We start from the raw sequence: 11,439 nt of genomic DNA on the forward strand, positions 1-11,439 counted from the left end.
GTGGGGCTGTTCCCCAGCCACCCTGCCCCAGAAGTGGCTGCATCTTGGTGCTGGGTGAGCCGTCCCCTGAGCACCGTGCGGGGGCAGGCAGGAGGTGGCCATGGCTGGGGTGAACGGCTCTTTGGAACTGGATGTGAGGCCAACGTAGGACTTCCAGGAACCACCCAGCTGGTGGTCTGGGCCACCCTACACCTCCCCGCCCCATAGCCAGCCATGCACCACTCCTACAGCTGGTTGTGTGTCCCCCACCATCCCCTTCGTCTGCTGACACACCTCCTGGCCCCCCTGCACGCTTCCCCCCCCCCACAGCTTCCTGTCTCTACAGGTGCCCCTCCTGGCCAGCTGTCTGTGTGACCCACTCCCTGCTCCTCCCCCTGTTTTGAGCAGCTGACATTTTCCCAAGGGGGAAACTGAGTCATGAAGAGCCGGTGAGAGTCAACTGCACAAGAGTCCTGCCTCCCAGCCCCCCCCTTCCCAAGCTGGGGAGAGAACCCAGGAGTCCGGACTTCTCTCAGGAGAGGTTCTGTCATTTCTCTGAGACAAGGCCTCGTGCGTCACCACTGGCTCTGCCCTCGTTCAGTGCCGGCTGCTGCTGCCTGTTCACAGCACCAGAAATAGCTTCTCAGCCTGGGGCGAGCAGTCCCCCAGCGGAGTTATAGGGGGCTGTTCCCTAGTTGCCCTGCCCCAGCGGTGGCTGCATCTCAGGACCGGCCATGCCACCCTGTGCAGCCTTACCTGTGGCTGTTCCCAGCTGCTCCACCTCCAGGCTGCCCGGGCTCGGGCCTGGCCCTGGCCAAGGGAGGTAGCTGTGGGGTTGGGGGGTGAGAGACATCCTGGGATGGGCCATGTGGGAATCAGTGCCTGGAGGGGGGTGGGTAGAGCTTGTCTCTGTTAACCCCATGTGGGGCGCTGGGGGACAGCCCCCCCCTTGGGGATTCTAGGCCCCCTGTGCCAAGCAAAGTGGAGTCACCCTGATCCTGGTCAGCACAGCTGGGAGGGGGTGCGGGGAGCCCGGGAGTGAGGGTCACCAGAAGAGCTGGGGCGGGGGGGGGGGCAGGTTGCAGACTCTCAAGTCCCCAGCGAGACGTTTCCTTCTCTCAGCGTCTGCGGCAGACGCTGCAATATTCATGGGGAACCGAACCCCCAGCGGGGCGACGGCTCCATCACGCCAGCCCCCCCATAACCCACCCCTGGGACCCCCACAGCTCTGCCAGTGCCCCTCACTCCTGACCCACAGTCCCCCATAACCTGCCCCTGGGGCCCCCACAGCTCTGCCAGTGCCCCTCACTCCTGACCCACAGTCCCCCATAACCTGCCCCTGGGGCCCCCACAGCTCTGCCAGTGCCCCTCACTCCTGACCCGCAGCCCCTCATAACTCACCCCTGGTGTCCCGCGGCTCTGCTGGTGCCCCCAATTGCAACCACAGCCCCCCATAACCCACCCCTGGGTTCCCCCGCAGCTCCGCTAGTGCCACTCACTCCCGACCTGCAGCCCCCCGCTAGCCCAGGCCCCCCCGAGTCCTGCCGATGCCCCTCACTCCCGATTCGCGGCCCCCACGCTGTAACCACTAGAGTCCCATCCCTACCCGTATCAGGGAAGAGAACCCAGGAGTCCTGGCTCCCCCCGCCCTCCTGTTGCCGACCTATTTCTCTTGCTCTCTCCCGTGCGCTCCGCCCCGCGCGGCTCCGGGCTGGGCTGGGCTCAGAGTCCCCGACGGATCCGGGCAGGCAGGAGCCGGGAGCCGGGCTCCGGGACATGGCCCCCTGCGCCCGCGGACGGCGGTGACTGGACCCAGCCCCAGGAAAGGCGTGGGGAGGGGAGGGAAGCCAGGACTCCTGGGTTCTCTCCCCGGCTCGGGGAGGGGAGCGGGGTCTAGTGGTTAGAGCAGGGAGCTGGGAGCCAGGACTCCTGGGTTCTCTCCCTGGCTTGGGAGGGGAGCGGGTTCTGGCGGTTACATGGTGGGAAGGTTGCTGTGGTCTCTGTGGGGTGGCAGCTCTAGGCACATTCTGCTTGGAAGGGAACCAGTCGGTGAAGTCTGGCAAAGTTAGAAGGAGCTGAAGACTGGCCCCCTGCAAAGGGGGTCTGGGCTGGCCCCAGGGCAGCACTAGGGGGCTCTTTGCTGCGGGGCTGGGCTGGGCTGGGCAGGGGGCTTCCTTTCTCCCCTGGCACCCAGGGCTGGGCATTGCAGGGGCTCCATGCTGCAGGGAGCAGGATTGGGGGTGGGTGGGCAGGGGACTTTCTCCCTTAGCAGTCAGGGCTGGGCACTGGGGGGCACCATGCTGTGGAGTGGGGGGATGGGCGGGGGCACTCTCCCCAGGCCCATCAGGGACGGGTGCTGGTGGGGGACTTGTGTGGGGGGAGAGCTCCCCGATTTTACTCACTGATGCAAGTGGCTCTCACTTGCCAACAGGTGATCTGGGCATTTTCAGTTCTCAGCCTCTGCCCCGACTCTTTTGCCCTGCTCTGTGTGTGAGTGTGCGTAGGTGCCTTCTGCTGGAGGGGCCAGGCCCTGCACTGTGTTGGGGTGCCCAGATGTAGTGTGTTGTTATTTCCATTTGCGTGTTTGCAATGATGTGTTGTGTGTGGCTTTGCGCCTGTGCACTTGCACGATGTGGCCCAGGTGCATTGTGTGTCTGTTCCGTGTGCGGTGTTGTGTCAGAGTGTTGAGTGCAGTTGTGGTGTTTGTGTGGTTACTGTGGTGCATGGTGTGTTTGTTTCACAGGTCGTGTTCTGTGGTGTGGGGCTTTATTTCGTGTTGTGTGTATGTCTGTGCATGTCTGGGGTCTGCTGTGTGTATTGCAGTGCATGTGTGCGACTGTGTTGTCTGTTGCAATGTGCGCTCCTGGCTGTGGTGCATGTTGCAGCGTGTGTGTGGTGGTAGTGTGTGTGTCACAGTATGTGCGCATGGTTGTCTTTGCATGGTGCGTATGTCACTGCATGTGTATGTGCGATTGCCTTGTGTGCATCGAGGTGTGTGTACAGTTGTAGTGCATGTGCGCAGTTGTGGGCGTATGTGTGAGGTTCTGTGGTGCATGTCGCATTGTGTATGCGATTGTGCTCTGTGTGCTGCAGTGTGTGTGCAGGTGTGTAGTGTATGTGTCGCAGTGTGTATCTGGTTGTGGGGTGCGTGTGTCACACTGTGTCTGCGGTTGTGCAGTGCGTGAGTTGCAGTGTGTGTGCAGTTGTGCGATGCGTGTTTCGCAGCATGTGTGGTTGTGCAATGCGTGTGTTGTGGCATGTGTGGTTGTGTGATGCATGTGTCACCATGTGTGTGCGGGTGTGCGGTGCGGGTCTCACAGTCTGTGTGTGGGTTGTTGGTGCCCCTCCCCCTGCCAGGTTACACCAGGTTCGGGTTCCTGTTGACTTAAAGCTGCTGTAGCTGGGTTGCCATGGTGACGGCTGGGGTTCTCGGGGTTACCGTGGTGATAGGAGGGGTCTGGGACCATCCAGCCGGTTGTCACTGCTCAGCGCCCAGGGCGGGGGGGTGGCAGGCAGGGGGGTCCCTGCTCACTCAGCCCTGCCCCCCAGCCGTGCCGGTGCCCCTCACTCCCGACCCGCAGCCCCCTGCCAGCCCAGCCCTGCCCCCCCAGCCCTGCCGGTGCCCCTCGCTCCTGACTCGCAACCCCTGCCAACCCAGCCCTGGATCCCACTGTCTGGGTCACTGGCTCTGCCAGCCGGGCCCGGCTTTGCTGGGATCAGAACCCAGGAGGCAGTGGCTGCCCATCAGTTTGATACCCTGGGTGGGGAACTGGCTCTGGGAGGGGAGTGGGGTCTGGTGGGGGGGGGGGCTGGGAGCCAGGACTCCTGGGTTCTCTTCCCAGCTCTGGGAGGGGGCTTCCAAGTCTCTGCCAGGAGGTGATGGGAGCCCGGTTGGAATTTCGAGGAGAGCCAAGGTCCCGAATCCCACGGGCCCCAGCGCTGCCCCCAGCCAGGTCCCATAAGGAGCCGTTTCTGGCAAGCGAGTTCCAGCCCCAGGATAAAGGGTCTGGCTGGCTCAGCGGGGAGCGCCGGGCTGCAGAAAGTAGGTGGGGGGCTGTGTGGAGGGTGCTGGACTGCAGGGCGCAGGGAGGAGGGCAGGGTGGGGGGTGTTGGCTATGTCTGATTCCCCCACCTCCCCCCACAGGATGCCGTGGGGGTGTCTCCAGCTGCGGGAGGAGAAGAACTACAACTCTGTGGGTGACATCACAGACAAGTATGAAATCGGGGAGCTGCTGAGTGCGTGAGTATCTGGGGGGGGCTGCCCCCCACAGCCTGGCCACAAAGACTCCCCCTCCCACAGTGACTCACTCCCCGGCTTGCTCATGTCCCTCAGTCTCCTTGTCTGCTGGGCAGGGGAGGGGGGTAATTTTACCAGACTCCAGGGGAGCCCCCCCCAAAACATCTGGCACTTGGACAAACGGGGCAGGCTAGGGCCTCTCAATTCTACCAGTGGGTGGGGAGCCTGGGGAGATGGGGCGGGAAACCCTTGGCTGAGCACAGGGACAGGCGTCAGGACGGAGCTAGGCCCTGGCGTCGCACATCTGGGAGGGGGGGCGCGTGGGTGCTCCAAGCTCCCCCCCCAGCCTCCCCCCGGCCCCTCTATTGGTGGGCTGATCCACTTCCATCCCCGCAGCGCAGCAGAGTCTGCCTGGGCCGGGCCGTGCTGCGCAGAACACTGGCCAGCGGGGGGAAACTGAGGCACACGCTATGCTGGGAAGGGTAGTGCCAGTAATTCATGGTGGCAGCAGGGTGCTGGGCAGCTGTTGGGGGGTTACAGAGGGGGTGGGACACAGGGGTAGCTGAGGGGGGCTGGCTACGGGGGGCTGTGTGACGTCTCCCCCGCCCATCCCTTCAGGAAGGAGTTCTGCGAGCTGTGCCTGGCCCGTGAGCGCCGGACCGACCGGCTTGTCGTGTGCAAGCGGTTCCGGAAGAAGGACGGCAGGAAGGTTCGCCAGGCGGCCCGCAATGAGATCCTCATCCTGAAGATGTATGTGCCAGAGCCGACCCCCACCCTTGCAACTGGGCCGGGAGTACTGGCCCCAGGCTCGGGGAGCCCTGAAAGCCTTCGGCATCGCAGCTCCTGAGTCCCTTTCTCCAGTCACCTGCCCCTCCTGCACCCGATGGGTAGCACAGCAATATACAAGGGGAAACTGAGGCAGGCCTGGCCTTCAGAAAATCCCTGTGTGGTTGCACATTTCTGGCCTTGCTGTGTCTCTCTGTCGGCCCCCCCAGCACTGTTCCCCTTTGCTCTGCAGCTCGGGGGGGCCCTTGCCCCATCGCCCTGCCCAGGGGTGAGGAGGAGGGGGGTGTCCCTGCCTCTGGGGTTCCCATTGTGAATGACTCTGGCCTCCAGCCAGTCCTTCCCCTTTGTGCTCAGTGCATGGCGGAGGGAAACTGTGGCAGGCTCGGGTGTCCTGGCGCTTGCCAGAATTGCCATGTGGGAATTGGGGCGTCTCTTTGGGCAAGAGCCCGCATGTATCTGCTGTGCCAGGTGTGGGGGGGTATCCCTCTGCAGAGGGGGAGGGGAGGCCGGGGGGCTCCCAGCAGCAGGGCAGGGCAGGGCAAGCTGGGGGCAGGAAGGAAGCTGTGCCAATTGCTTGACCCCCCAATTTCTTCTCTCCCCCCCCAGGGTGAGTCACCCCAACATCCTCCAGCTGATCGACACCTTTGAGACTCGCAGGGAATTTTACATCATCCAGGAGTTGTGAGTTCAGGGGCCTGGGAGCGGGGGTGACATTGGGGCAGGGAACAGGGTGGGGGGTCCCATGGTTGTGGGGGGACGCCAGGGTTTGGGGAGGATTGGCTGGGGGCTGATCCCATCCTGGGAGCAGAGGGAAATGGGGGGAGTGAGAGGATATGGATGGGGGGACCCCCAGGGCTGGGAGCAGGGGGGAGGGGACCCCAGGGAGGGAACAGGGGGCTTCAGGCTCATGGGGAGCTCGGGGGTCCCCCAGGGCTGAGCCAGCCCGGTGCCACCCCCTGCAGGGCGACGGGCGGGGACGTGTTCGACTGGATTCTGGACCTGGGCTGCTACACGGAGCGAGACGCCAGCAGCCTGATCCGGCAGGTGCTGGAGGCCCTGGCCTATCTGCACAGCCTGCGCATTGTGCACCGCAACCTCAAGGTCAGGGAGCCAGGCCTCTGGGCTGCCCCCAGCCCCGCTCTATCCACTGAGCCCCACTGTCCTCCCAGAGCCAGAGAGAACCCAGGCATCCTGGCTCCCAGCGCCCGCCTCGCTGTAGCCACTAGACCCCACTCCCCTCCCAGAGCTGGGGAGAGAACCCAGGAGTCCTGGCTGCCAGGCCCCCAGGTTTCATGCATAGCAAGGCTCGCTGGCTGGTTTCTTTAGCTCACATCCCCCCCTAGTGGCCACTTCTGTGCCATGAGGGTGAGGTGGGGGTTTAAGGGGTAGGGGCAGTCTGGGAGTGGGGAAAGGGGTGGAGTGTGGTGGGGCAAGCTGGTGGGAAGGGAGGGGGCGGTGTGTGGCGCTTGCAGGGGAGGGGACGGTGTAGGGCTGGCGGGGGAAGGGGCGCTGTGGGGCTGGTGCTGTGGGACTGGCAGGGGGTCTGACGCCCGGTGCGCCCCCCAGCTGGAGAACCTGGTCTATCACACCCAGCAAAGCCACGCGAAGGTCGTGCTCCGAGATTTCTATCTGTCGCGCTTCGAGAACGGAGCCATCACCGAGCCCTGTGGGACGCCCGAGTACCTGGGTACGTCCCCCCATCACCCCGAGTACCTGGGTACGGCCCCCATCCTCTCAAATACCTGGGTACCCCCCTGAGTACCTGGGCATGGCCCCCATCCCCTCAAATACCTGGGTACCCCCCCAAGTACCTGGGTACAGCCCCCCCCATTCCTCCCAAGTACCTAGGTACACCCCTCCCATCACCCCAAGTACCTGGGTATGGTACCTCGATACGGCCCCCCCATTCCTCCCAAATACCTGGGTACGCTCCCCCTGAGTATCTGGGTATGGCCTCCCATTGCCCCAAGTACCTGGGTATGCCCCCCCGAGTATCTGGGTATGGCCCCCCCATCCCGTAGAATACCTAGGTACCCCCCCGATTACCTGGGTATGCCCCTCCTATGGCCCTGAGTACCCAGGTACAGCCCCCCATCCCCTTGAATACCTGGGTATGCCACCCCAAGTACCTGGGTATGGTCCCCATTCCCCCCAAACACCTGGGTATGCCCCCCAAGTACCTGGGTATGGCCCACCCTTTCTCCGAGTACCTGGATACCCCCCTGAATACCTGGGTATGGCCCCCCATCCCTCCGAGTACCTGGGAACGCCCCCCTAAGTATCTTGATATGCCCCCCCCATTCCCCCCAAGTACCTGGGTATGCCCCCCTGTGATTACCTGGGTATGGCCCCCCATCACATCCCAGGACCTGGGTATGGCCCCCATCTCCCCACCCTGAGTATCTGGGTACAGCCTCCTCTGTCCCCCACTTGAGTATCTGGGTATGGCCCCCATTCCCCCACACCCTTGAGTACCTGCTGTGAAGGTTCTTCCCCCACTCTGAACTCTAGGGTACTGATGTGGGGACCTGCATGACAACCCCCTAAGCTTATTTTTACCAGCTTAGGTTAAAACTCCCCCAAGGTAGAAACTATTTTACCTTTTGCCCTTGGACTTTATTGCTGCCACCACCAAGCGTCTAACAAATAGATAACAGGGAAAGAGCCTGCTTGGAAACCTCTTTCCCTCCAAAATCCTCCCCAAACCCTACACCCCCTTTCCTGGGAAAGGTTTGATAAAAATCCTCACCAATTTGCCTAGGTGAACACAGACCCAAACCCTTGGATCTTAAGAACGCTGAAGAAGCAATCAGGTTCTTAAAAGAAGAATTTTAATAGAAGAAAAAGTAAAAGAATCACCTCTGTCAAATCAGGATGGTAACTACCTTGCAGGGTGATCAGATTCAAAACAGAGAATCCCTCTAGGCAAAACCTTCAGTGACAAAAAGACACAAAACCAGGAATCTCCATTCCCTCCAGCCCAGCTATTTTCTCAGCCATTTCAAGGAATCAGAAACTAACCAGATCTAGTGAGATTCCTTGCCAAGTTCTAAGACTCCAGCCCTGTTCTGTCCACACGGACAGAGGGACAGGATTTGTTTTCTCCCCCCTCCAGCTTTGAAAGTATCTTGTCCCCTCCTTGGTCATCTTGGTCAGGGGCCCGCGAGGTTACCTGAGCTTCTTAACCCTTTACAGGTGAAAGGGTTTTGCCCCTGGCCAGGAGGGATTTTAAAGGTGTTTACTCTTCCCTTTATATTTATGACACCTGCGTACCATCCCCCTCATGCCTGAGTACTTGGGCATGGACCCCTGCCCCCCAAGTACCTGGGTATTCCCTCACCCCCCCAAGTACCTGGATACGCCCCCCCAAGTACCTGAGTACGGCCTCCTATCCCCCTGAGTACCTGGGTATGCCCCCCCGAGTACCGGCGTACTCCCCTCCCATTGCCCCGAGTACCTGGGTATGGGCCCCCCATCCCCCCAAGTACCTGGGTACAGCCCCCCATCCTCCTGAGTACCTGGGTAGGCCTCTCCTATCGCCCCGAGTACCTGGGTACCCTCCGCAGTCCCTGGGTATGGCCCCCCACCCCCCCAAGTACCTGGGTATGGGACCCTCCCCTGAGTACTGCCCCCCTCCCTGCCCCTGAGTACCTGGGTATGACCCCCCCTCCACCCCCTGAGTACCTGGGTATGGGACCCTCCCCTGAGCACCACTGCCCCACCCCCACTTCTGACCTCATCTCCCGCCGTTGCATCTGGGGGTCTCACCCTGTCTCTCTCTGCCCCCAGCTCCCGAGGTCATCGCTCGCCAGCACTATGGCCGCCCCGTGGACTGCTGGGCTGTGGGGGTTATCCTCTTCATCCTGTGAGTGGGGCTAGGGCCCCGGGGAGTCGGGAGGTGTCAGGGCAGGGGGGGTCATGGCTAGGGTTCAGGGGAGTGGCATTAGGGTATCCCTGGGACCCCATGACCCCGCCTGACTGCCCCTCCCCCGCAGCCTGTCGGGGAACCCCCCATTCTACGCTGAGCCGGAGCAGGAGTCCGGCCGGGGGCAGGACCGGCAGCTCTTCCGTCAGATCCTGGCTGGGGATTACAGCTTCGACCCCCCCTACTGGGACGAGATCTCCCCCGCCGGTGAGTCCCCAGCCCTCCACAGTCCCCCACAGCTTCGACCCCCCCCTACTGGGACGAGATCACCCCGCCGGTGAGTCCCCAGCCCCCCACAGTCCCCCCACTGCCCCGACCCCCCTACTGCGACAAGATCTCCCCCGCCGGTGAGTCCCCAGCCCCCCACTACCCTGAGCCCCCTACTGGGACGAGATCTCCCCCGCCGGTGAGTCCCCAGCCCCCCACAGTCCCCCACTGCCCCGACCCCCCCTACTGGGACAAGATCTCCCCTGCCAGTGAGTCCACAGCCCCCCACAGCTTCGACCCCCCACTACTGGGATGAGATCTCCCCTGCCGGTGAGTCCCCAGCCCCGCACAGCTTCGACCCCCCCCCCACTGGGATGAGATCTCCCCTGCTGGTGAGTCCCCAGCCCCCCACTGCCCTGCACTGTCCCCCACAGTGCCGACCCACCCTGCTGTGACAAGGTCTCTCCCACTGATGAGACCCCCTGGACCTCACTCTTCTTCCCCCATGTTCCTGCCACTCTGGGATGGGGGGGCATTCACCCCTCACTGACCCTCCCCTGTCCCCCATTGCAGCCAAGAAGCTGGTGTCGCAGCTGCTGGACGTGGATCAGGACCAGAGGATCACGGCACAGGAGGCCCTGGGACACATCTGGTGAGGAGCGGGGGGCTGGGGGGCAGGGCAGGTGAGTGGGGGAGGGTCAGAGCGAGTGAGTGGGGGGATGGATGAGTGGGGGGAGGGGCAGGCAAGTGGGGGGTGGGCATGGGGGAGTATGGAGGTTGAAGGGGGGTCACTCACTCTCAGCTGGGGGGCAGAGAGGTACATGGAGCCATCTGACCAGGGGGTGGAGGGTGGCGGCTCTCTGCTGCAGGGCCTTAGCTGACACCCCTGGTTCAGGGTCAGCTCCCCCCAAACTGCTCCTCACAGCCCAGGCTAATGGCTGCCTATGTTTCCCCCACACACACCGGGTCTTTTTGTGCCTCCCACCCACACGATCATCCTCGTCCCCCCCATCTACACCCCACATCCCCCCAATCACCCCTCCCCCATCTCACCTTCATCCACCACCCCTGATCCCCACCCCGACCTGGCCACCCCACTGCATCCTTCCCCCATTCTGGACACCCCTCAACACCGACCCCCCAGGATCGTGGGCAATGTGGCTTCGGAAAAGAACCTCAAGGAGGGGGTCTGTGCCCAGATCGAGAAGAACTTTGCCAAAGCCAAATGGCGGGTGAGTTTCTCCAGGGGTATTGGAGGGCACCATGGAGTGGAGGGCTGGGCAGGGGGCACTCTCCTTTGGCAGTCAGGGCCGAGGCTGGGCGGTGCCGTGGGGCGGGGTGGGGGCTGGGCAGGGGTTGCTCTCTCCTGGCAGTCAGGGCCGAGGCTGGGTGGTGCTGTGGGGCGGGAGAGGTGCTGGGCCAGGGGCGCTCTCCCCTGGCAGGCTGGGCCAGGTGCGGGGGGGTGCTGTGGGGCAGGGGGCGCTCTCCCCTGGCAGGCTGGGCCGGGTGTTGGGGGGTGCCGTGGGGGGACAGTGAGGGGTGTATTGTGGGACTCTCTGACCCTCTCCCCTCTCCCCACAGAAGGCCATTCAAGTCACCACCTTCATGCAGCGGCTCCGTGCCCTGGAGCCTGGCGCCCGCCCCCCCATGTCGCTCCCCGAGGTGATGGTGGAGGAGCCCCACCCCACAGAACCCCCCACCACGGGGCGACCGAGTGAGCCAGCAGAGCCCACAGAAGAAAAGACTCAATAACCCCTTTGTACAGCTCCATGCACCCAGATCCGACCCAGCACCCCCTAGAGGGGAAAGGCCCCGGGTCCCACTCCCAACCTGGCTCTGTCCCCAAACGTGCCCCCAGCTCAGGACCGGCCCACGGCACTGGGATGTGCATGTCCATCCACCAGGCCAGCTGCATGTTTTATGAAGATGCTATTTTAATACAGAAATCCCAGGCTGCCCCCCCCGCGCGGAATTGATCTTGTCCCCCCTGCCCCTACAGGGAGCCTGGAAATAACAAAATAAACAGAGATTTTGTCTCTGGAAGCTTTTATGGTCAGTTCTTCCTCTGTCGTCCCCCCAAGGCAGGCGAGGAACAGCCTGGAGCAGTAGGATGGGAGAGAAGGATCTAACTGCTAGACCCCACTCCCTTCCCGGTGCCGAGAATAGAACCCAGGAGTCCTGGTTCCCAGCCCCCCTGCTCTAACCCACCAGATTCCACTCCCCTCCCAGAGCTGGGGAGAGAACCCAGCCCCCCACCCCCTGACTCTAACCCACCAGATCCCACTCCCCTCCCAGAGCCAGGGAT

The 11,439-nt window shown here is 63.0% G+C and overlaps 1 protein-coding gene across 3 annotated transcripts; it reads left to right on the top strand.

The window, feature by feature from the left end:
• Positions 1–87: 87 nt before the first annotated feature.
• On the top strand, positions 88–11,188 carry LOC119846996 (caM kinase-like vesicle-associated protein). 3 transcript variants are annotated; one of them, XM_038381337.2, is made up of 12 exons: positions 88–94; positions 1,728–1,801; positions 4,124–4,219; positions 4,835–4,966; positions 5,609–5,683; positions 5,965–6,103; positions 6,569–6,689; positions 8,792–8,867; positions 8,998–9,134; positions 9,708–9,786; positions 10,279–10,366; positions 10,716–11,184. In XM_038381337.2, exons 3-12 carry the CDS (start codon positions 4,125–4,127, stop codon positions 10,884–10,886), a joined length of 1,113 nt encoding a protein of 370 aa, XP_038237265.1. In that variant the 5' UTR covers positions 88–94; positions 1,728–1,801; position 4,124; the 3' UTR covers positions 10,887–11,184. The 3 variants fall into 3 exon arrangements, with proteins under 3 accessions (XP_038237265.1, XP_038237267.1, XP_038237266.1); XM_038381338.2 differs by lacking the exons at positions 88–94; positions 1,728–1,801 and adding an exon at positions 3,783–4,021 and having other exon boundaries at positions 10,716–11,185; XM_038381339.2 differs by lacking the exons at positions 88–94; positions 8,998–9,134 and having other exon boundaries at positions 1,617–1,801; positions 10,716–11,188.
• The last annotated feature ends 251 nt before the right edge of the window (positions 11,189–11,439 follow it).

This window comes from Dermochelys coriacea, chromosome 23 (genome assembly GCF_009764565.3).
Source record: "Dermochelys coriacea isolate rDerCor1 chromosome 23, rDerCor1.pri.v4, whole genome shotgun sequence".
Taxonomy (NCBI): domain Eukaryota; kingdom Metazoa; phylum Chordata; order Testudines; family Dermochelyidae; genus Dermochelys; species Dermochelys coriacea.